The 24,986-nt window shown below is 58.3% G+C and overlaps 2 protein-coding genes across 2 annotated transcripts in view; both read left to right on the top strand.

The window, feature by feature from the left end:
- The first annotated feature begins 2,415 nt into the window (after positions 1–2,415).
- TIMP2 (TIMP metallopeptidase inhibitor 2) overlaps positions 2,416–24,986 on the top strand; it is a 45,494-nt gene continuing 22,923 nt past the window's right edge. The window contains exon 1 of the mRNA XM_045888344.3: positions 2,416–2,861. Coding sequence (XP_045744300.1) covers positions 2,732–2,861 — 130 coding nt within the window. The 5' untranslated portion in view covers positions 2,416–2,731. The remainder of the gene's footprint in view (positions 2,862–24,986) is intronic.
- Positions 15,059–24,763, top strand: CEP295NL (CEP295 N-terminal like). Its single transcript, XM_045888342.3, is given in 3 exon segments — positions 15,059–23,082; positions 23,085–23,626; positions 23,628–24,763. Coding segments are annotated over 3 exon segments (1,656 nt in total). The 5' UTR covers positions 15,059–22,946; the 3' UTR covers positions 24,606–24,763.

Genomic DNA, 24,986 nt, shown 5'->3' with positions numbered 1-24,986 from the left:
CTCAGGTCATGATCCTGGAGTCCCGGGATCGAGTCCCGCATCGGGCTCCCTGCTCGGCAGGGAGTCTGCTTCTCCCTCTGACCCTCCTCCCTCTCATGCTCTCTGTATCTCATTCTCTCTGTCTCAAATAAATAAATAAAATCTTAAAAAAAAAAAAAAGAGCATCTTGTTGATGTCAGTAGCCAGATTCTGATCTCCTCCCATCTTCAGTATATCAGAGGCCTCGGTTTCCTTGGTTTTGAGATGGAAGATACTACCTGGAAGAGCAGGTCAAGGATGGGAAGACGAACAGAGAGGTCCATGGGAGCGGAGGCTGCTACAAGCCTCACGTGGCAGTCAGATGGCCGGGGTGGGGGACACGGAGCTGGAGGAGGGGGCCTGGGTTCCAGGACTCGTGAGAGTCGTTAGACATGTGGTGCCTCGTGGTAACAGCCGACATGCACCAGATTCCAGAGACCGTGTCAGCCGTTCGGAGCAATCCATTGGGAAGGGGTTTAATCACCATTTTGTGGATGGGGCCCCAGAAGCAGGGCTAGCGAGGTGGCTGGGCTGCCGTGTCTGAGTCGTGCTGCCCTCTGCCCCCACTCTGTCCTTACAGAGGGACCTGCGCTGCCCCTCTGCTCAAAACCCTCCATGAGCTCCCAAATCACTCAAAATAAAAGGTGGGTCCCCTCCCCTCCCAGCCCTTCTGACAACAAGTGGGTGCTAGCTGGCCCCTTTCCCTCACTTTCCTCCTCCTTCGCTGGCTCAGGGGTCTCTCCGCGCGCTGCCCCTGGGACTTCTGTCTGTTTGGTGGATTTCTAAATGCCCTGCTCTTAAGATGGTGACTACTGTAGATTCTCCGATAAGCCCTGTTGATGGGAGGGAGGCAGGCCAGGTCCCTTGTCTCCACCCCCATGCAATGACCTGCCTCTCCCCCACCCCCCGCCCCGCGACACCATCAAACTTACTGCTAGGATAGTTATCACCCTCACCTGTACTCGATGGCTAACGTGTGTATCTTGCCTAAAAGGACAGGGTGTCCCTAGGTTATCTGTTTCTCTCATAAACGGACAATCGACTTTGGATTCTGCAAAGTTCAACAGCATTTTGCTCCACTTGCAATAACGAAAGAGGGGCCAGGCAGGAGGGGTAAAGGCAAGGGACAGCCATCATGGTATAATTTTTAATTAACCGCTAAAAAGTTAGCACCCTACATCATTTCAAGATGACACAATTCTATCTTACGGGAACAAAAGCTGGAAGAGTGACTTTGGATTTGTCAGGGTGCTAAAAATAACCACGCTGCCTCTTTAACTTTGCTCCCGGTCGTGTGCTACAAAGACATAAACAGAAAGAAGCCGTTTTTTCCAGCCTTCCAGTATTTTCCAGTCTTCTATGGCAAGTCAGCACCACGCAGTTTAGTAGGCAATTACTCCTCCATTTAGAGCCCTCCAGCTAGATTACAGACGTCCTGCGGGCAAGAGTGGGGGCCTGTGGATAACAGCACCGACCGACCGACCGCAGGGGGCTCCGGGCAGACTCGGTGACAGGCACACAGGGACCCTGGTGGCCACGCGTCCCACGCTTCTCTGCACCTCCAAGATCCCGGCCTTTCCTGGAACATGGCACTGTTTTGGGGAAAGTCCTTCAGTCCCACATTTGTGGGCGAAGGGAGGGAACTGTGAGCAGAGCCCAGCAAATGCTTTCCTCCAATCCTACTGCCTCTCGGACTCTTAGGCCCACCCCTCTGGCTCTTGTTGGCTGGTCAAAAATATGGCCAGTTTATATAAAATCCTGTTTTGTTCATAGTAACCACTCCCCCTCCCCCTCCATCTGAACTGGCCAAGCGCACTTAAAATTCTAAGACCTCCATTTGTAAAAGGACTCTTCGGTCAGCTTCCCCAGGCCACCTACCACGGGGGGCATGAGCTGGGGGCCGGAATGACCCCTGCTCTGAAGCGCACATCCCCTTTGCTCAACCCCTAGCTAAGGGACCCCCGGGGTGGAAGGGAATCAGGCGGTGTACACCTCCCGTGCCAAGCCGGAGGGGAAGGGGGGGGTGGGCGGGCGCCTGGTGCCCTTGAGGGGTGGGCTGCGAGTCCCAAGTGCTGAGTCAGGGCCTCCCTGGGCGCCGCCCCCGCCCCGCAGTTGCCACCCCGACCTCCGGCGACCTGGGGGGTGGGGGAGCGGTGCTGGGGAGCTGCGGGGGCTGCGGGGCGCGGCCCGGGGCCAGGTGCGCAGCTGCGGGCCCCCAGACGTGTCTCCGGGTCCGCGCACAACAAAGCCCGGTTTGGGGGAGGGCGGGGAGGCGCGGGAGGCGCGCGGGGAGGGGGCGGCCGGGAGCTCCCGGAGCCGCATTGGCCGCCCGCCACCGGGGGGCGGAGCCGGCACGCCTCCGAGCGCAATAAAAGGCCGGCTCGGCCCGCGCCCGCAGCGCACGCATCCATAGAAGGCAGCGGAGGCCGCCGGCGCCCGGTCGCGCGCGCTGCCTCGCTCGCCCGCCTCGCCTCGCCGCCCCCACCCGCCTCCTCGCCGCCGCGCCCCGCGCCCCCTCTCCGGCCCGCGACAAGGACCCGGCAAAGTTTGCGCGGGCGAGCGCGGGCCAGGTGCGGAGGGCGCGCCCGCCGAGCGGAGCGCAGCGAGCCCCGCGCGGCCCCGGCGCGCCCAGAGGCCAGCGCCCGCAGAGCCGCGGCGGCGGCCGAGCCCCGCGCCCCGCGCCCCGCGCCCCCGCCCCGCGCCCCCGCCCGCCATGGGCGCCGCGGCCCGCAGCCTGCGGCTGGCGCTCGGCCTCCTGCTGCTGGGGACGCTGCTGCGCCCGGCCGACGCCTGCAGCTGCTCCCCGGTGCACCCGCAACAGGCGTTTTGCAACGCAGACGTAGGTAAGGACGGCGACCCCGCCCCGGCCCGGTGCCCGCCTCCCCGAGGGTCCGCGGGCGCCCCGCCGGCCCGCATCTTGCCGAGGGGCCCGCGCCCGGACGCCGGCCCCGCGGGCCTTCTAGAATCCTGCAAGTTGACGCCAGAATCGCACTTTCTTTTCCTCCTTACGTCTCCCTTTCTTCGCCTCTCTGCCGAGATGCTTCTCAACCTCAAAATTCCACCGAAATTCCTCCGCAGCTCCAGCCCCAGAAAAGGGAGCCAGGGAGCGGATTGGTTTTGGCAGGCGGAGGGCCCTGGGATGCCAGCGTGGGGGGCGGGGAGAGTGGGGGACACAGCGTGGGATGGGGAGAGTTGCGGCCCCGGGGGCCTGGAGGCCTGGGGACCCCGGGAGAAACTTTCACAGACGAGGCGGAGCTGGGCTTCTGTGGCCCGAGGCTGGGTGGGGAAGGGCTTCCGTGCCTGGCCCTCTCCCACCAGCCCTGTTTGGGGGCTCACCGGATGAAGCTGAGGCAGAATGGAAGCTTCCCTCCCCTGGCCAGGCTCCCTGGGCACAGAGGGGCACCCGGGAAGGGCAGGTAGAGCCCCAAAGGCAGCTCCTTGCTCTGTGTCCAGGAGGCACCGCACACAGGGCCGGACGGGGAGGAGGGTCCCTGAGTGGTTTGCTGCGGGTGACTGCTTTTTCAGGACATCCACAAAGACTGGAGACTTTGGGGCAAGTGGGGCTGTGTGGCTGCTTAGAATCCTCAGAAAATATCTTTTCCCCTCGGCACTTCTCCCTCCTCAAAGGTGGGAGCGAGCGAGGGAGGGAGGAGCAGCCCAGTATTTGTTCTGATCCATGCAGGGGCCGCAGGGGCGGGAGACAAGTAGGGAGAACGCAGCAAAAATGGGAGGAACCAGCTGGACCCCAGAGGTTTCCTTCCGGGCCTCCAACCACCCTGGTGAGGGTCAGCCAGGATTTCCTGGGCCGAGTTCAGTTTAGCCAGAAGGACAGATGTGCAGCCGGTGGGCCCCTGTGCCCACCCCCCAATGGCTTCTCAACAGGTTTAGGCTCTGCTTCTAAGTCTCAGCCGGCTGAACATCTGGTTGCCAGGCCAGATGGGGTGAGGCTGGCTGCCCTCACCTGTGCAGACCCAGAGCCAGGGGCTCTGGGTTTCTCTTGTTGTCAGCCTTGCTCTCCTCATCTCCCCACACCTGCACGGCTCCTGGCCACACCCGTGTCGGCCCTGTGACCTGCCACCTAGCCCAGTGAGTCTGCAGGTGTTCTCACTTGCAGGGATCACGTGGCTTGGCCACCTTGGTGTGGAACGTGGTTCGTGCGTGCTTGCAGAGTAGTTTTATGTAAAGTCTGGGTGGGGAGCATAAGACTGACTCCCCGATTTGGCTTTGGTGCTCAGCAGGATTTGAGGGCAATGCACACTGCCCTTCCTCTGCGGTGTCCGCTGGGCATCCAGGCCCCTTTGCTAAGAGCGAGGCCATGCCTCTGACCATCAAGCTGTAGGGCAGGATGGTCCCAAGGCTCAGAAGGAACCGAGTCTTGTAAGGCGCTTGGGCTTGGTTCGCAAGAGCCGAGCAGGAAAGGGCTGGGCCTTGGGACCACCTCACACCCTTCAGCTGCGTGGGAAGAATTTCCAGCCACTTCCTGGCCTGCCCAGTAAGCTGAGGCAGCAAAGGGTCAGGGATGAGGAGCTTCAGCAAGCCTTGAGGTTCTTTCTTGCTTTGTGCATTCCTCTCTCCTCCACCTGGATCTCCTGGCGTGTGTGTCCCGTTTCTTCGCATCAGAATCATGCAAGAGCCTAAATTTTACCCTTTCCCCGCTTGGCGGCCCCGTCGGGCAGCTGACGCCAGACTTGGACTGCAAAGCCCAGTCCATGAGATTCCTGGGGCCGCCAGAGCGAACCCACAAACTGGGGGGCTCAAAACAGCAGGAGTTGCTTTTGTCACAGTTTAGGAGGCCCAGAGTCCAAAATCAAGGTGTCAGCAGGGTCGGCTCCTCCTGGAGGCTCCGAGGGAGCATCTGCTCCAGGTGGCTCTCTCCCAGCCTCTGCTGGCTACCAGCGATCCTTGGCATCCCTTGGCTTGTGGACACGTCACTCCAGTGGCTGCTCTGTTTTTGAGGGGGTTTCTCTGTGCCTGTCTGTCCAAATCCCTCTATTAGAAGGATCCCGGTCCCTGGGTTTAGGGCCCACCCTCATGTAGCATGACCTCATCTTAACTTGATCACATCTACAAAGACCCTGTTTCCAAATACGGTCCCAGACACAGGTTCTGGGTGGACACGAATTTTCAGGGGAAGTTCTTCGAGCCAAGCTGCCCCAGTCGACCCTTCCGTGCTCAGTCAACGTGGGGTACGGAGCCAAGACACGCTCTGGGAGGCCCTGGGCGGCTGTGGCATCCACCTCTCAGGGAAGGCTGTGGCCTTTCTGTGTCTGCTTTCTCCTGTAAGTGCGCTTGTCCATGGCATTCTTGCAACGATCTGGACTCCGGCTGAGAACAGAATTGCCTGGGCCCCTTGCAAAGATCACTCAAGTCTGGGTCCCTTTGTAAATACAGTCTGGCTGGGACCTCCGTCCGCTCGTGTAGCTTTAAAAGCCCCACGGTGACTTTGGGCCCCCAGGGGCTGTGGCCCAGGGACCCATGGAGGGTGATGGCTTGCGTGCATGTGGGGGACACTAAAAGCTGCCCTTCAGTGTGCTGTGTTGCTGCCTTTAATTGTTGGCTGTCTACGAGGGGCCTTTGGCTTAAGAAACCGTTGGATTTCTGTCTGCCTGCGTCAGGGTTTCTGGAAGCTGGTAGGACCGGAACTGTGGCCGGCAAAAGGAGTTCATGATGAGGTCACGAAATTTGGGATGAAGGGAGCGGTAGGTAAGAGGTGATTGGGGTCCCTCCGGGAAGGCCCTGTGTTCCCTGTCCTTTCCAGGAAAGCAGGGACAAGCGGGATGCGTTCCCTGTCTCTGAGCACTGCTCCCATGTGCTGCTGGCCCGACTCCGACCACCTAATGGAGCTGTGGCCGTGGATGGCAAGCCGGCCCAGCCCCCTGAACCTGGCCAGAGACCAGCTTTGGGCTTGCTCTTCAGGCGGTACCACCACGGAGGGTGCCTGGAGTCACTCAGCCTGCTGAGCGGCTTGGCAGATCTGGGCCGTCTGGGCCAGTTTCTGGAGTCCTGGGTAAATCCAGGAGCTCTGTGGATGGGGGCAGCGGGAGTAAAATCTCACTTCTGGCCTGGGTGGTGGTGCCCAAGGCTAGTCTGGAGGAGTGCCCACCATGGCATCTTTCTCTAGGGGTTGCTCCAGACACGGCTCTCTGCAAACCCTCTGGTGATCTCTGGCACCAGGTGGAGAAGGGCCCACAGCCAAGGCCATGTGCTGGTTGCCGGGGTGGCGGGCCAGCCCCAGGCATGCACTGATGGGGGTCCGACGGCAGCCACCTGCAGAAAGCACGCACCAAGCATTCAGAAACGGCCGTGTCTTCCGCGGACACGCGTGCTCGGGAGGAGCAAGGCGGATGAGGTTCCTGTGAGTTGAATCAGGCCTTGGGTGCATGGGGGCCCGGCGGGGATGGCAGTATTTCTGCAGAGTGCCTGAGTGATCTGTGTTCCGAACATCCTCGCTTTGATAGCGGGCTGGGTTTCAGCAAACGGTTTCGGAGTGGCCGGCTCCGCCCCATGGATGTGAGGAAGAAGCAAGGCCTGATCCTGTCCTCACGAGACGCCCGTGCCAGGCAGTTTGCAAGTGGGTTTGGAACTGTGTCTGCGGCAGGTGCGCAGAGCCCTGCGGACCCCTTCCCCGATGGCTGGGGTGTGGTGTAAAGTCAGACAGACTCACGGGGTTTTGGGCAAATGATAAACGAAGTCACCGTGTGAAAGAGGGGAATGCATTTTCGGGGTCAGGAGATCGAGGGTTTTGAAGGGAGGGCGCCGTGGGGGGCGCCCCTGGGCCCGGTTTTGGACGGCGTCCCTGGAAGGATGCGTTCTCCCGGGGGGAGGGGGGTGACTAGAACCGGAGCTCCCGGCAGTTCCTGGGGTTGGGCTTGGGCGTGGAAACCATGCTGGGGCGGGCTGGTGGCTGCAGGGAGTGCTCCCCACATCGTGGTACCTGCCTGCGATCTGAGGGTGCGCTGCCAGCCTCCAGCCAGGACCCGCTCCGTCCTCGGGAATTGACGGTCGTGGCTTGGAGTCCGTGAGCTACAGACGAGCATGGATACCTGCCTGTCCTCCCTGCGGCCTCAGCTGGGTTGCCAGGCAGACACTCATGCAGGCTGCGTAGTCCACATCCATTGGCAGCATTTGATCGCGTTGAGAACAAGGATGTAGAAGGCCCCAAGGCTTACGGGGTCGGCAGGGGCATGTGGCCGCCCTAGTCCAGGTGCAGAGCCCTTGCTCTGTCGCCCGAGGGGCTGCAGGTGTGCGTGAACCCCTTAGATTCCATAATGGCTAAGAGATGTGCTTGGAGGAGCCTGGCAGCCGAGAGGATGGAAAACACAGCAGGAGAAAGAAAAAGCCTGGAGGAGAAGGGGGAACAGCGTGGCGGGCAGGGTCAGCGCTTCTCCCCTGCCTGGGATGCTCCCTCTCTTCCCAACACACACGCGCGCAAGGGACCCAGGGCAGGTGGACCTGTAGCTAGGATGGTCTTCCTGGGAGGAGAAAAGCAGAGCGGGGAAGTCAAGGTTGGAGAGAGAGAACCCTCACTCTGAGGCGAGAGCTTGGGGAACACCCACGCAGGCAGAGTTAAGCGCATCATGGGTGGTGGCAGCGTGGGGATGTGCTGAGCAAAGGGGCCACCTGCCGGGGCAAAGGTGAGAGAGCGTTCTGGGTGCAGATCAGGCCAGAGAGGAGGGCGAGGGGCCAAAGAACACCACTCTGGCTTATCACATGCAGTCTGTGTCCCCTCCCAAGGGCCCCAGGTGAGGCAGCCATGCGTGCACCTGTGGATGACAGCAGGCGTGGCCCTGGGAGTTGGCTAAAAGGCCGATGTCTGAACTGGTGTCCCGAGTTAGAGCCTCAGGGTCCAGGTTGTGGGCACTGGTATTTCTAAGACTGCCCAGGTGATTCTGATGCCCGCCTCCAAGTTTGCACAGGGCAGTCGTCTCCAATGCAGGCTACCCCAGACTCTTTAGGTTCGAGAAAAGAATGTTCCAGATTTTTAGATAGACATCGATTGCTGCACTTGTACATAATTTTAAATGGACAAATAGGTGTTGAGACTGCTGGGCCAGGCTTCTGTCTTGGTGCTGGAGGGTCTGAGCAAGTATGGAGAGTGAGGACCAGTGGTAAGAGGGTCAGTGAGATGCCCCAGAATTTGGGAGGCGAGGTGGCTGAGGGAAGCGGCTGAGGAAGTCTTCCAGACCGAGGGATGGTCATGGGCAGTGTCTTAGGGGGCAGGTGGGATGAAGCTGGCTCCCCCATCCGGAGCTGGGAGCTCCCAGGACCCACTCCCCTGGACCCCTGGGGCCTGAACTGGCTGGACTACTGGGATCCTTCCTGTGTCTCCATCGTTGTGTGGATGTGCAGCTCCAGGAGGAAAATGTGCAGAAACCCAGAGGAATCCCATTTTGTAGCAGACAAAACTGTACGGCTCCCTGGGTCAGCTGAGTCTGAATAGTATCCCGGGTTAGGCTTCTGGAGACCCCAGCAAGGCAGAGTAGACGAATATTTAGTCTAAAAAGCAAATTGAGGTATAGTCTTTGTAAGGAAAGATCCTGTCCTGGGGTATATGGACATCCGTCCAAAGATAGACTGGGGGGTGGTGGCAGGGGGTGACTCGGGTCTTGAGTTCTGAAACCGGGAGCAAAGCTGTGTGTATATGTGCGTGCAGCGCTGAGCCTGGGTGCAGCGGCGGAGCCTGCAGTCCCAGCAGCGGGACCCACCAGAGGGCTGTTAGGTGTGGGTGGGGGGAGTGGTCATGAAGCTACAGGCAGGAGAGTGATTTTAAGGGACTGTGGTCCCTTGTGGTGCGTGCACTGGGGGGAGGACTTGAGACAGAAGGCGGATCTTGCAGCTGGGGGGTGGGGTGTGAAGGGCTCGTGGTGGGGTCACCTCTGGGGTTTGACCTCTGTGCCCGAGGCTCCATTCCCTGTTTGTTTCTGCTGGGGTACAGCGACACTGGGGTCTGCATGAGAAAGGCCCGGGCTGTGGCTCAGCAGACAGTGGGAAATGTGTGAGGGGACCTGGAGGGAAGGGAAGAAGAGTCAGCAGGAAGCGAGGAGACTTACTTTTTCTAACAAGCCTGTGAGGGAGGCCCCTGTGCAGCCCCCAACGGTGTCCAGGGGAGATGTCTGGGCAAGTGCTCTCTGCCTCCGTTTCTCCAGCTCTAAATAGAGATGGTAATTTGCCTGCCTCCTAGGGTTGCAATGAAGATCACAAGAAAGAGTGGTCACATGCTTAGGACCTCCCGGTATCCCCGGGAGGTTCTGGGGTGTGTGGGTATGGAGGGTGGGGGTGTGAGCCGTCTCGGTGCGAGACCCTGCTCCATGCACACCATCCCCACCCGACCTGGAGGGCGGGCCATGCTGATCAGCTGCGCAGGTAGGGGAGCTCGGGGAGACCCAGGCCAGGTTCTGGTGCTGCCAAGAGGCAACCAGGGAGCTGGGAGGAAAAGTATCATTTGGTGAAGGGAGGATGGTGGGGACCTGTTAATACTGTCCTTATTAAGTGCTGAGTGCTTGCAAGTGGATTCTGCATGTTCCTGGTGTCCGCTCATTTGGTTCCGTCATTATGCCCATTTTATAGAAGATCAAACTGAGGTACGGCCGATGAAGTCCCTTGCTCGGGGTCATGCAGCTAGCAAGCAGCCAAGGCAAGGACGGGGTGGGGGGGATGTTAACAGAGGAGGCTGACCTTGGTGATCCTGAGCCACGTGGGCTTGGCGGGGTGGCCATGGCCGCTCCAGGTGGTGGGAGAGGAACCCCTTGCTCAAAGGTTAGCCCATCGACTTCGGATGAGCCAAATAAATGGAGCTCTATCCTGATGGCGGGATATTCAGCATTTTGAGCAGCGTTACGGATTCGTGTTTCTGACCTTGAAGGACGTTCAGAGGGTATTACTTTTAAAAGCCCAGTTGAGGCCTGAATGCTTTCACGTTTTGAATATTATCTCTCTCTCTGACTGAGACGGAGTCTGGGGCCAACACACATTTTGTTAAAATGTACAACCAAGCGCTCTATGTTTCTTGAGTTTCCGAGTGAGCATCCAGGTCAAGAAACAGAACATTGCTGCCTCCCCCAACCCTCTGTTGATCCCTCCTGGCCCTAACTTCCCCTTTTCCCTAGGGTCACCACTGGCCTGCTTTTTTGGTGGTAATTCACTGGCTTTCCTTTATGTGGTTTTCTGTGTATCTTTATCTCATAAAGAAGTGTGTACACATTTAAATGTGCATAGAGAGAGAAGTCTGGAAGGGTGTCCCGTCAAAATTCTAGGCAGCAGGTGAGATCAAGGGCAATTTCTATTTCCTTTTGTTTATCTGCATTTTCTAAATTTTGTTAGATTAGCGTGTCTTAGGCGGATAATTGTTTCCAAGTTGAAAGGCGCTGGGGATAGATGTGGAGGGACAGGGAGGTGAGGGTTTCCTCAGGAGTGGGGGGCGGCGGAGGGGCCCCCATGAGAATAGGGTGAGGGTGCTGAGCCTGGGGGGGCCGCCTGACGCTGCCTTGGGTCCCCTGAGAAAGCGTCGCCCGGAGGGTTGGTTGCTCCTTGAGAAGCCTGTCGTCCTTCATGTGCCTCGGAGACAGGCTGCTTTCTGTCGGCTTCGCTGAGCTGCCGTGCGCGTCCCGCTCACCTGTTCAAGGTGTCCAAGCTGGTCTTGCACACTGTCACGGGGTTGTGCGGCTTTGAGCTGGGCCGCGGAGCTGAGCGGTTGCAGGAGGCAGGACGGTGCGCAGAGCCCGGCAGGGACCCTTCGTCCCTTTCCCGACGCAGGCCGAGCCCGGGGCCGAGAGGTGAGGGCCGGCTGCCCGTGAGCGCTGCCTGCTGCTGGCCGCTCTCTCCCCTTTGCCTGCTTGAGAAGCAGCCATGCCCCTGGGGTGTCATTCCCCGACCTGACCCCAAAGATGCAGAGAATCCACCCCCCCACACCCCCCCCGCTTCTGGGGTCTTGAGCCGGAGAGCAAAGTGGCCTGGATGAGGCAGAAGTGAGCTTCGAGACAAAACCTGGCTTTCTGCGGGGGGATGTGCCGCGGGTGGGAGCCCCTGAGATCTCCTCAGCGTGTCCTGGGGGCAGGACCTGGCCTGGGTTGAGGCTTTATGGGTCCCTTTCTGATCTATAGTCTGAAGGCCTTGGCTGGGCCTTCCTGGCTGTCCCATCAGGGCTGGGGGCACTGTCACAGACCCGGCAAAGCACGGGGTCCTGCCGCAGGTTCTGCCTACACCCCCTGCATGTACTCCAAGGCCCTGGTTACAAATCAACAGCCGATTCTTTACCAAGGGCCGAATGAGGAAATGGACTGACATTTTAGAGAAAAAAGACAAAGTGGAAGGAATTGGGAGCAAAAAGCCAGCCGGAACTGGTTCTGAAGCCCGACTCTGTGCCCGAGGCTCCTTTCCCTCTTCCGTACAAGCAGGATGAAATTCCTCGAGATGCTGGCCTGGCAGAGGCTAGTAAATCTCTGCCGGGTGAGCCTAGTGCAGACGCCAGGGAGCCCCCCACCTCCGCCGTCAGCCCCCCCAGCGCACCTGGGATGCGGAGCCCCAGCTTGGTGCTCCAGCTGGAGCTCGGTAAGAAGAAGGCCACAGGTGGGACAGGAAAATTAACCTCTCCTCTCCATTCCCGGCCGACTCTCAGCACTGAAGCCCAGCCTGCCTGTTGTGTCTAGCTCGCTCTGGCTACCTACCTCCTCGCTCCCGTCTGGATGGGGGATTCAGGGCACACGGATGGAGGAGGGCTGTGCACTTCCTCATGATCACACAAGCTCACAGCACCAAAGAGAAATCGTACCCTCGGGGGTCTGCGGCCCCGCCTTTGCCAAGCCATTCTGCCTGGTCACTCCAGGGGTTGAGAATCCACTATGCTGAGTCGGCTGACCCTCCGCAGGCCACCGTGTCCTCCCCTGGGTCCCGTGACATGCAGGAGAGTGGAAGGCAAGGACAGGAGGCCGAAGAGAGCCAGGACCGTGTTGCAGGCAGAGACGTAGGGCAACAATCCTGTTGTGTTGCATGTCTTGCATGCTTGCACGTACCCAGCGGAGTCTGCACTCACGGTGACCTCACCACCAGGGGCTCCGACACCGAGGAAGATTACCCGAGCCTTTGCCCGTGGTCACAAGGCTACTGAGTGTCCCTGCTGCAAACCTAGCTGGTCACTAGAGTCCAGGTGCTTTCAAGAGATGGCATTCCTTCGGTCACCAGCCGGGGAGAGGACTTTGGCCGCCTGTGGGCTTCAGGTCCGAGGTGGATTGTTCTGTTCAGAGGACAGAATCCATTTCACGATGATGATGTTGACTCTGCGACAGGGTGGCTTGGGGGCCCCACACAAGGCGCCCTGCTTTTTGGGCAAAGGGTCGTTAGTTGGACATGTGCGCACAGTTCTCCCCTGGGAGCATTTGTCTAGCATTTAACCTTCCATCCTTCAATGTCTGTGGAAGAAAAGGACCAGCCTGGCATTTCAGGAGGGAGAGGCTCTAGCGCAGAGCCGGGATGCATACTGCCCGTCCCGGGTTCTCTGTCGCGACATCTGGTTTCCTTGGCCCAGATGGCTCCAGGACAGAGAATGAAGGAACAAATCTATGGTGGTCTTTTGCTCTGTGTGCACTGTTCTGGAAGGCAGGGATCAAAAACACGAGACACATCCTCCCCAGTCCTACGTCTCTTAGATAAAAACATCCCCTGTCTCCGCCGTTCCAGTGCAGAAGGACTTCCCATCTCTCTCCTGACTTGCAGGGACTCAGTGAGGCAGGTGAGGCCCGTGTCCCCTCCTGTGTGGGTGGGGAGGGGTTGGATGACTCACCAAGGTCATGCCACCGAGGGCTCCTGCCAGGAATGGAAGGAGCCCGGTCCTGGCACGAGTCTCTGGAAGCGGGATTGGATGTCACAGCGCTGGACTTCCCATTGCTCGGCTCATCTGGCTACGAGGCTTGTTGTCCTTGGAAGGGCTTGACTATAGGTATATGCTGTCTTAACCTGAGCACTTTGGAGGCTTGGAAGCGTGTTTTGGCAGTGCAGCTCGAGGGCTTTAAACATAAGTCTCCCCTCTGATCAGGCAACTCGTGTATCTAGGCAATAATTGAGGACACATGCTAACATTTAGGCAGGAGGATATTCATCTCCGTCTTGTCTTAGGGAAACGTTAGAAACACCTACACGCACAGCAGCAGGGGGAGTGGTTAAATAAATCACAGCTTCGGACGCTCCCCAGGACCAAATGGCATACAATTTTTTTTTACTAGAACACGTTCAGATAGAGGGGGTGAAATTAGACTTTCTTTCACAAGCGTGTGTTTTCTAATTTTCCTATGATGAGCGTGAGTGATATGTGTAATTTTGAAAGTTACAGCTCGCTAAAGTGAGGGTCTAATTGTGGAGCGCAGTAGCAGGGGGCCCAGATGTTCAGAGCTGGTGGGGTCCGGCGCCCAGCGTTAGAGCCAGTGAGGAGGGATGGGAGCTGCCTTCCAGGATTTGCTGAGGGAGTGTTAGGAGGACTGGGTGTGGGAGAAATGTCCTCAATCCAGAAGCAGCAGGGAGAGGATGTTGGTGGTGGCCATGCTGGAACATTCCGGAAGGCCATCAGAGGCCCTCTGAGCTGTAACATTTGGATGCCATGTTTATCTACCCCCCCATTCTTGTCCCTTGCTTGAGGGGGGTACACAAGACCACACTGCAGAGGCCAAGGGGTTGGAGGGTATTTGCTGCAGAAGGAGAAGACTAGATCTAAAGGACCAAGAAGAGAGACCCCAACAAAAGTGGGTGGAGGGGGTGGGCTGTGGTTGAGAACTTCCCGTGGGAAGAATTCCTCCGAGGGCCCTTCCAGCCCCAGACAAAGGCTTTTGTCCCCGAGATTCCCACGCTTCAGCCAAGTTCCTGTTATTAACTTTCTCCTCTCAAGAAGCCAAACCCCGAGATCTGTTGCTTTGACTTCTTAGGGCCAAAGTCCTGTTCCCCAAACTAAATTTCTTAGTTGTGAGATTCGTGGAGAGTGCCCCTAGCCCTAGAAACGAGGTCAGGCACGTCCAACTTCTTTTTTTTTTTTTTTTTAAGATTTTATTTATTTATTTGAGAGAGAGAGATTGAGAGAGAGCACATGAGAGGGGTTAGGGTCAGAGGGAGAAGCAGACTCCCCGCCGAGCAGGGAGCCCGATGTGGGACTCGATCCAGGGACTCCAGGATCATGACCTGAGCCGAAGACAGTCGCCCAACCAACTGAGCCACCCAGGCGCCCAGGCATGTCCGACTTCTTACTTTGGGTGGGTGGGTGGCCCACAGGGTCCTGGGCCAGGAGCCCTTCTTCCCCACCCCCAGGGAGTCCTGCTCAACAGTGACACCCTCTAGCAGCAGATGTCCCCACCTGAGTGGGAACAGATGCTCTCCCCGCGGGGTGAGGGGCGGCAGGCATCGCGGGGACCCTGACTTTGATGTGGGACAGCTCGGAAGAGCAAGCCCCTGGCAGGGAGCGCCAGCATGTGCTGCCAGGCTGGGGAGTAAAGGATTTTCTCACCCAGAGCCCCTTTTTAAACAACAAAAGGGCACACGTGCCAGGACCTTCCTGATGCCCCACGCAGGCCGTCACCCTGCTTGTCACCCCAGCTGTTTTGAGCCAAATCTTTGTGATTGCTGGACCCACAACAGGGGTCCTGCCAGGCGCTTGCCCTCTGGCTGGCTCGTCGCTGTCCCTGACTTCACCCCTGCTCTGATGTCACGGGCCAGCAGCTCTGTCGTTCCCACGGCAGCAGCCTGCCATAGTTCACCAGCTGGGGCAGACGCCGGGCTGCTGGTGGAGGTGGGGAGCTGCGATTCCAGCCTGCTTTGGTCAGTGGGCCCCAGGGACCCCAATGCAGGCCCTCCGAAGTTCCCGCGGTGCCCGCCCTGTGTCTGTGGTGGGGTGGGCTCTTTGTGTGCCCAGCCGTTTGGTGAGGCTCCTCCAGGGGCCTTGGGAAGTGGGCCGGTCAGGGTGGCCAGGCCACATGCCCCGAAGGCTAATTTGAAAGTCCTGTACTGTGAGGCTCTCCATATACAGTTGGGTGGAAGGATGGGGGGTGGGACGGGGTTGGGGAGGAACGTGGTTGTTTGGAAGAGTGGGGAGAGGTCATCGTGTAGTAGGAACAGCTGTTAGTCATGGGGACCCCAGACCTACACTGTGTCCCTGGAGTCTGAGGTTGCAGGGAAACCCGATGATTGACATTGTCAAGGGACATTTAGTAAGCCACCAGTTGGGTTAGCCGTAAGTGGCCCACTTGGCTAGCCTGGTATCTCCCAAGAGTTTGGAAGAGTCTGGGCCTCGTTCTGAGTCTGAAGCTGGTCGAGGGGATAACAGAGACACGGGCCTGGCTGCCTGTCCATCTTGGCCTTCCAGAACTGTCCCAAACAGGCTGTATGTCAGGGTGATTGATGGTGAAACATACAGATTTATAAGCCCCCACCCCAGGATTTTGGTGCAAAGATCTGCCGTGGGGCCTGGCCAGGACTCCTGTCTACCACTGCCCCAGTGATTCTGATGCAGCTGGTCCAAAACCCAGCTGGCTTTAGGAACTACCACTCTGGAACTTGGCTGGGAGTCAGGAAGTGGGCAAACCTCGAGGCTCTGGGTGTCACAGAGTGTATTTTTAGAGGCTAGAGCTCAGAGAAATGGAGTTAAAAATGTTTCTGATGTTTGTTTTATCCGGGCTTGGCTTGGATGCCTCCAGTGATGGGTGTCTCACTACCTACCAAGTCAGCCCAGTGATTTCAAGACAATCCTGTAGGAAGTGCTTCTTTCCACCTGGCCAGTTTCTGCCTCCCTGTAATGTGTTCTTGGTCTAGCTCAGTCATCTGGAGACGTGCACAGTAAGTACCATCCTCTTCCCCAGACAGTGTACTGAGCCTTTGGGTGTTTCTAAGGGTGATGAGTGCTGTTATTTCCATTATTTCACAGAGGAGCAAACTGAGGCGTCCGGAGTTAGGAAACTGGTACCAGGTCACACATCTAATACTCTTAACCACCACACTGTGCTGTTCTAGACTTTTCTATCACCTGCGAGCTCCACTCCAAACATTCTCAGTTCCTCAGGACTTCTCTTCCTCGGACAGGTTTTTCATTCTCCTCCTGAACTCAGGCGACATCCTCTTCCCCCTTCGTTGAACACTCACTAGAGAGGTTTTCTGAATTCTTTCTGGGAAGTCCAGTCTCTCCATTATTTAAGTTTTCTCCTTATTTAGTGAAGTTGCACGGTTGTCATTTATCGTCTATTTCTTAATTAGGTGAATTCATAAGCGTTTCAGTAGTTACACTATGATTATGAGACTCCCACCGACATTGTTGAAGTAGACGTTGTGAGCTATCGGCGCCTCTTTGAGGTTATTTAGACTCAAGTCTGTCAGCTGCGTGCACATGGGCTCCATCCTCTGTCTTTACAGCTCTGTGGTGCTCAGACATTCACCGGGCCTTCCTGTGAGCCACGGGCTGTTTGCAGAGCCTCACAGACCACCTCGCTTGATCCGGACAGCCCGTGGGGTGGGAGCTCCTCGGGCGTGGGCCTGCCTCTTCCACGTGCCCTCCAGCTCAGCACGCCAAGGGCCTGGAACGCCCAGCTGGGGTCTGACCCAGGTATCGCCGGGCTGGACTATTGCCCTGCTTATTCTAGGCCCCTCTGTCCCCACGGGTAAAGATCACACCGCCTCTGTGGGAGGCCACACATCTCTGCCGACCTGCTCCCACTCTGCATTTGTGCAGTTGGTTTTAGGGGGCCCACATGCGAGTTGTAAATGTCTTCCCAGTACGTGGTGCCTTGTTAGATTTGGCCAGGTATCCAGGCCCGTTAAAAATCTTCTGAGCTGGAAGGGCACCTGGGTGGCTCAGTCCGTGAAGCATCTGACTCTTGATTTCGGCTCAGGCCATGATCTCAGGGTCATGAGATCGAGCCCTGCGTCGGGCTCCACGCTCAGCAGGGAGTCTGCTTGGGATTCTCTCTCCCTCCTCCTCTGCCCTCCCCCTGCTGTCTCGCTTGCTCTAAATAAGTAAATAAAATCTTAAAAAAATCTTCTGAGCTGGAGGTGTACCTTCCAGCAACACAGCTGGTTCTGTGTGTCCCCGTGGGTACTTGGGTGCTGGTTGTCCGCAGCTAGGTTGGTATGTTCAGAGTCACACACTCCTGTCCTCGACTCACAGAAGAGCTGTCCGTGCCCTGTGCCGCAAACTCTGTTGATCTCCAGACACAGTTTTAGCAGCTCCCCATGTGGGTGCCAGGCCACTGGAAAAAAGGAGGCTAGGGTGCTGTCCCCGTGTCTGTGTCTCAGCCGGGGAGGAGAACAGAGGAGGCTATAAAGAGTCAACCTATAGAACCCAGATTATATTCTGGGGTCACTTCCTGTAGAGGCACTCTGTCCTACATATATTTTTTTGGTCCTATGCATTTTAAAAGCCCTAAAAGGATTCCTTACGTTTTAGTCCAAAAGATTATCTGGAGTGTTCGAGAAAAGGTCAAACTTGATCTGTTCTGTGGACTCTCAGAAGACAGAAATGATTAACTTCACACATGAAAGAGTAAGCTTTAGCTATAGGGAAACGTTCTCCGGCCATGCCAGCTAATGGGGGCTTTTTTGTGTCTATTTTTATACGTTTCAAAGAAGAAGTGCTAAACCGTGTCACCCAGGTGCCCAGTCTGTAGGCCTTTAGAGAAAGGCAGGAGCATTTCTCTCGTCGCTACAGAGGTTGGGGGACGTCCTTGGAGGAAGGAGGGACCGGACCTGGCTTGGGGAAATGCGGGTAGGGTTGAGGAAGAAGAACCCACGTGAGCACAACTCTGGCCCCGGACCTGGGTGGGGCGGGGGGGGGGGGGTCAAGGAGCCCAGCTGGGTAGGGGAGCTGGATCAGGAGCTGCCGCATGTTCTCGGGCCCACAGACCAGGGATTGTTGACCTTGTTGGGAATTCCCTAGGAGCTGGTGAACTGACCAGGGTCTGGGCCCCTCCCTGCAGACGCAGGGCCCAGGAATCTGCTGGTTTTTTTTTTTTTTTAAAGATTTTATTTATTTATTTGACAGAGAGACAGAGACAGCGAGAGAGGGAACACAGCAGGGGAGTGGGAGAGGGAGAAGCAGGCTTCCCGTGGAGCAAGGAGCCCCATGTGGAACTCTATCCCAGGACCCTGGGATCATGACCTGAGCCGAAGGCAGACAGGTCTGCCTGTCTGAGGTCTGCCTGACTGAGCCACCCAGGCGTCCCAGGAATCTGCATTTTAACTGGCAGCTCAGCGGACCGTGCTGCAGGTGGCCTGTGGATGGTGCTGGGACACCTGCTGGCATGGGCAGCAGGGCACCAGTGAAGATACCACTGGCTGAGTGAATGGTGGCTGTAGCCGGGTGTGGAGGTGTTGGGGTCAGGCTCAGGGCCGGGGGAGGCAGAGAGCCTGATTAGGAGTCTTGTAGGAGGGGCTCAGGTGGGGTAAGAGGCTGGGAGGAGGCAGATCTCGAGACACGGATACTGGGTAGAGCCGTTTGCTAGGACCGCCTTACTCAAAGTGTGATCCCCGGGCCCGAGTATCGCATCCCCTGGGAGCTCCTTACAAGTCAGAAGGTCGGCCTCACCCCAGACCTGCTGGATCAAAATACGACTCTTAACAAGATTCAGGAGGCACTATGCTGGCTCTTGCCTTTCAGTGTTTAAGGAAAATACTTGAGTGGGAAAGGGGAGGGTGGTTCATTTGATGAACTCCAGTAAAAACGCAAGGAAAACACTGAGGCCCATCCCGTCGCACAGAGGCTAAGCGCCTCTCGCGATAGTGGGAGGTCAGGTGATAAGTTCACCCCAGGACAGAGTCCTAGCTCCCAGCTCTGACGTCCCTCAGCTGCAGGGTGGGTGACTCAGGTCAGGGGTCTGCCTGCTCGGATTTGAACCCTTCCTGTACTGCTTATGAGCCATGTGGTCTTAGGCAAGTTACTTCACCTCTCTGAGTCTCCGTTTCCGCATCAGAATGCGGGGATAGGGCTAGAGCTCACCTGCCGCGGTGAGACCAGGCGAGAGGGATGGCCTGCGCCACGCGGGTCTACCGTCAGTGAGGTCTACGTGGTGATCAGTGTCCTGTCCACACAGCAAGCTCCGTTTTACCGTTTTCTTCATGCACGTTACCTCGTTTGGTTAAATGTCTGTGAAATCGCATGTAGTCCCATGGGCACAGATGAGCCCTCAGATCACGTTGTGGGTTCCAGCCGAGAGTAGGGTACGTGCAAGGTGGACGGACTCCCCAGGCTCCCTGGGGGTGTGTGATGTCCACCACGTGTCATCCTGACTCTGCCACCACAGACATCGTTCTGGGGGATCTGGGGCCCCCCTAGCACCTGCAGCATCCTCACAACACATGCCAACACTTGGAGGGCGGGGGGTCTGTCCCGACCAACTGCCACAGATCAGCCACGTGACCGCCCACCGAGCGCGGGCCGGCCCACCCGCCGGCTCTGAGCCTGCCCGTGAGGATGGGCCACAGGCGGGTCCTCGATGGCACGTGTGCGGCTTCCCCTGTGTCACCCCTCCGTGGCCCTGCACGGGCAGCCTCATGCCGCTTGTATGCGGGAGGGAGCCACGGGACTGCGACCCTACGGTGGAGCCATGGGACCTGCCTGACGTCAGAGCCTGGGTACCTCCCAGCCTCTGATCGTGGCACAGTTGCCGTTCTCCGTCACGGGTGTGAGGGACCCTGCAGTCTGCTGTGGGCCTGGCGCCGGCCGGCGCCCACGAGCAGGTCTCCCCAGCGGCCTGGCAGGGGCCCATCTCTCCTGGAAGGCGATCGGAGCGACTGCCTGGGGGTGGCCACCGCACCGGGGCCACAGAGGGTGGGAGAGAATGGGCCCAGTGTCCGCCTGGCGCAGGAGGCCAGACGGCGTCCACCTCGCCTTCCGTCTACTGCTCTGAGTGGGGCTTGTGTCGGGACGGGGGCTGTGGTTTCCCTGAGGGGTTGAAGGCAGCCGGCGTGGCGCAGGCAGCCGTCCAGCTCTGGGGGAGCAGGATTACAAGACCAGAGGGAGAACCCCAGGATGCTCAGAACACTCTGGGCTCAAGTTAGCAAGTGGGGCCAGGCTTGGAGGTGGCAGCTTGGAGGAGCTGGGGATGTGGGCGGAGGGCAAGGAGGCGTCTGCTGGGCGTCATGGGGTTTTCAGTTCCTGAACTGGGAGCTGACTCCAGTTTGCACTCCAGTTCTGCACTTTGTCCCCAAGAAGTCTGTCAGGAGGTTTTATGTTTTCATCCATTTGTGTGTCTCCTAGAAAAGCCAACTCGGTGGCATTGGGGTGCTGGCCTCCGTGGGCCTGGCTCAGGGTGACCGAGTGGGTTAGGGCGCTCGGGAGCAGGAGAGGCGCATCCAGGTGTTACTAACCGTCACCAGTTAACAGAAGATGAGCCGGTGGACCGCTGCATCGAAGGGCGCAGTCTCCCTTCCCTCCAGGTGTCTTCCAGAGCAGACGAGGGGACATTCACAGCTCTCCCCACCTGCTTGGACACCACCGTGGCCGTTCCCAAGGTGGAAAAAGCTCAATCGCTGGCATTTGAGACTCGGACCCAAACTCCCATCTGGCCCGTGAGCCGGGGAGGCCGTCCAGTCCCTCTGTGTTTCCACGGCTTTGGTTTGGACACGCGCTCTTCCTTTCTCTTGGGCGTGCGCTGAGACATGCGGTTGCTGGGACATATGGTAAATCTGCGTCTACCTTTTCAGAATCGGCCAAACTGTTTTCCAAAACGGCTGCACCGTGTCGCATTCCGCCAGCAGCGTGGGAGGATTCTGGCTGCTCCGCGTGCTCACCAACACGTGTTACGGTCCGTCTGTTTCGTTACTGCCATCCCGGTGGGCGCGAACGGTCCCTCGTAGCTTCCACGTGCACCCCCCCCATGACGGCCGATGCTAAAATCTCACGCTTTATGAGCCACGTGCCTCCTCTTTAGTCAAGTGTCTATTTTGCTTTTTTTTTTTTTCCCATTTAAAACTTGGATTATTTGTCTTATTACATCTTGAGTGGCTTATATAATCTGGATTCAAGCCTTCTGTTGCATATGTGATTCGCAGGTACTTCTTGCCACTCTGTGCTTTTTGTTCTCACCTATGAATGAGGTCTCTTGGCATGCCAAGGTGTTTAGGATCGATAACACCTTCTTAACCAGTTTCTTTGGTTGATTGTGCTTTGGGGATCGTATCCAAGAAATCTTTGCCTAACTCAAGGTCACGAAGATACGCTTATGTCTCCCGCTGAAGCTGTAGCTTTAGACCTAATGTTAAGGTCTGTGCTCCATTTTGAGTTCGTTTTTATGTGTGGTGTATGATTTTGCATGTGGCTATCCAACTGTCCCAGCACAATCTGTTGAGAAAACACCCAGACTGTTCCTTCCCCCGTCGAATTCCCGGGGCACCTCTGCGAATCCCCGCCACTCACGTTCAGCACCCCAGCTCTCTCTCTCCCCGCCTCTTGCTCATCGTGGTGGTCGGCAGAGTGGCTGGATGGCATGCTAACCGCTATTCTAAGTGTCTCACTGGGTGATCACGTTTACCAAAAGCAGGCGGCAGTGTGAGCAGCCTTGGCCGGTCGAATGTGGACCATATGCCAGCTGTGTGATCTCGGTTAAGTTTCTTCATCGGTCCCTGCCTCAGTTTCCCCAGCTGTGAACCAGGGGTGCTGGTAGCCCCTTACCTCACAGGGTTATTGTAAGAAAGATGGGCAGGTACACGTAACTGATGTTCCGTGGATGCGGTGTTGTTTTCCAACTCCCGCCGTGCCTCTGGGCTGGCCTTGCTCAGCCCGGCTGCGCACAGACTAAAAGGAAAGCAGGGGGCGCCTGGGCGGCTCAGTCGGTTGAGCGACTGCCTTCGGCTCAGGTCATGATCCTGGAGTCCCGGGATCGAGTCCCGCATCGGGCTCCCTGCTCGGCAGGGAGTCTGCTTCTCCCTCTGACCCTCCTCCCTCTCATGCTCTCGGTCTCCCATTCTCTCTCTCAGATAAATAAATAAAAAAACGTTAAAAAAAAAAAAAAACGAAAGCAGGGAGGGGTGGCGGAGGGGCACTCGGCACAGCCTGCAGCTGTCTAGGAAGGGGCTCCTTTAGCCCACCGGTCTGGCTGATTTTGACATCAGCTGCCGGTGGACACAGTGTGAGTCCACACTTTTTTGGTGTAAATGCCCCTCCTTTTCTAGGAGGGCCTGCAGGGCACGGGTCCCTTCCGGATGCCAACGCGTCCCCCTCTGATAACCCCACAAGAGAAGAACTGCGAATCCCGAAAGCAGAAGCTTAAGCCCCCTCTGAGTGGTTTGCAGTGGATTCTAGTACCATGCATTCTCTCCCCCCCACACACACACACCTGCACACGTGCACACACACCTGGCCTCACAGGCTCCTTCGCCACCTTTTCTTCCTCCCATTTGTAAGCAGCTCCCCCTGCAGAGCCCGGACCCTTGCACCCTTCCATCCCTGCCTAGGGTGGGGGTCTCAGCCTCGGCACTGTTGACATGGGGGGCTGAGCCCCTGTTCATTGTGGGGACCTCTTGGCCAACGCGGGATGTCGAGCAGTGTCCCTGGCCTGCATGCACTAGATGCTCCCCCTCCCTGCAGTTATGACAACAAAAAATGTCCCCAGACGTTGCCACGTGTCCCCTGGAGAGCAAAAACCACACCCCGGGGAAAACAGCCGCCCCACAGGGTCTCGTTAAAGGTGTGCAAGACAGACTGGGAACCGAGCCTGGGCCCTCACGGGCGGGTCTTGGCAAAAGTGACCCGGAGGGACGCGCTTTAGAGCTTGTCCTGCATCCAGAGCTGCGTGTGCCTTGTCTCCAGGGCTCGCTCTTCTCAGAACGCTCCGGGCAGCAGAGTGTGTCCTGGTCTTGTGGGCTCGGCACGGGACAGCTGTGGCAGGTATGGCCCCTCCGCCCCCGGCGCCGTGACTCCCGCTCTTGGTTCCCACCACTTTTGCTCTGAAGCCGTGCCTGCCCAGGTCGCCGACATGAAAAGAAACGCAGACCGAGCCGCTCGGCGGAGTCCCAGCCCCGACCACGAGGTCGCGTGCTTGAGGCAGACGCACAGGTTGCTGCAAGTCCGCGAGAAAGGAGCCCTCGCCCTGCAGAGGCGACAAGACCCCCGCAGCAGAAGAGCCCGCAGCGCCTGGCCGAGGAGCTGGAGGCTGGGTGGCAGGAGGCCCCCAGCCTGCAAGGCCGGGGCCTGGAGTGGCCATATTTAGCACATCTGTCAGGCACAGGGGGAGGACAGGCCAGGGAGCCCCTGCCTGGCTCGCAGGGGCCGGCCCAGCGAGGAGCAGCCCGGCCGCAGAGGGCCACGGAGAAGCACAGAGCAGCCGTCAGGGAAGAGGAGAGACGCAGAGAAGAGCTAGTCGGACGGCAGCCTTGGCGCACCAAGTCCCAGAGGAAAGCGGTGGGCGCGGAGAAGCAGGGGCCTCCCAGAGCCGCGGGCCGGACCCGTCACCCCCTCTGCCCCCCTGAGAAGAGTAAGGGCAAGCGAGCACCTTCGATGAAGACCCGTGGTGGCAGCCGTCCCGCTGAGCCCCGGGGGGGCAGAGGGGTGCACATAGAAGAGTTCTTGGCTGCTGCCGGGGAGCTCGAGCGTCGGGAGAAAGGGGAGAGAAGGAGCCCGGGACGGGCGGAGGCAGCCGGGAAAGGGGGCGGCTCCTCCTGGTCAAGGCCCGGACAACAACCGTCAGCATCAGAGTCCCGAGGGAAAAGCAGAAGACCTAGAAGAGCTGTGGCCCGTTGGCTGGACCCACAGAGGGGGCGCCGCACCCCAGGCGTCTCCGTGCCGGTGCGGGGACAAGAGCAGGTGGCAGAGGGAGCTTGAGTTTGCCTTCCAGGAGCTGTTTAACACAAACAGAGAGCTGAAGAAGCACCTGAACTTGCACCTTGCAGCGGGGCCCGGGGTGGATCAGAGCTCCAGGGAAGAGCTTGGCCTCTCCGAGGTGCAGGAGTGTAGAGGTGAGCCCCAGAGAGACAAGACAGCGGTGGGTGCAGAGGCGGACGTGCAGCCTGGCGGGGAGCCCACATGCCCAGTGCAGGCGGATACCCACCAGACCAAGTCCCAAACCAGCTTGAAGGAGTTCCTGAACAAGCTCAAGAACCAGAAATATCTCCGGTTGGCCAAGTTCCCACGTAAGACTGAGAGTGAACCGCTGTCTCCCAAGGCAAGAGTATTTATTGGTGAAGAGAACCGGCTCCTTGGTGGCATGGGCTCTGGACAAGCAGCGGCCAGACCGGACCCGCTGGTGGAGGACGCCTAGCGCCGGTCCCCGCGGGATCAGGCAGACGGAGTTGGCCTGGCAGCGTTGTGGCAGGGACCGGGTGGGCAGTTGGAGCTGTGGCACCGCATGGGCCCCCCGGGGCTGAGCTGGGAAGCCCACTCCCAGGCCGGGCTGGAAGAGCAGAGAGAACAGAGAAGGGCGTGCCTGGCCCGCCTGAAGTCTTTCTCCTCCCTAGACCAGGGGAAGGAAGGGGCATGTGAGCACACTTCCCTCTGGGCCCCCAGCTTCATGGACGATGACAGGCACAGTCAGATGATCCATGACCTTCAGCAGCAAATTGAAGAGCAAAACAAGTTGCACAAGCAATTTCTTGAAGAAGCCAGGAAATGCTTGCAAGAGTTTCAGAGGATAGGATAAGAGCGAGCGTCCCACCCATGATAAATACATCACTGATAGCGAGCGTGATGCCGGAAATGGTACCCAAGCCTCTGAGAGTCTGTGTGCGCGTCCCCCGCTCAGACCCCGGCGGGCCACCTGTCCCCCCCGATGGCCTCCGGGGGCGCATCCTCCTTCCCTGGGCCTGCCTTCTGACGAAGTCCCGTCCGGGAAGGCTCCCTGGCACGACCACGGGAAGCTGGCCGGCAGGGCGCCCAGGTGGGTCCTGGGGCTGAGGCTGTGCCCGCATGGGCCGTGAGCACAGCCGGAGATTCAGGTGAAGGAGGGAGTTCGGATGTTTTGGCCACATAAACACTGGACTTTCAGGGGGCGTCCAAGGTCAAGCCGGCACAGTTTCAAAAG

Source organism: Mirounga angustirostris, unplaced genomic scaffold, assembly GCF_029215605.1.
Source record: "Mirounga angustirostris isolate CCGP_5_RB_7025 unplaced genomic scaffold, mMirAng1.0.hap1 SCAF_17, whole genome shotgun sequence".
NCBI classification, from domain to species: domain Eukaryota; kingdom Metazoa; phylum Chordata; class Mammalia; order Carnivora; family Phocidae; genus Mirounga; species Mirounga angustirostris.
Note: the sequence above shows the minus strand (reverse complement) of the source record. Positions and strands in the feature narration are given on the sequence as shown.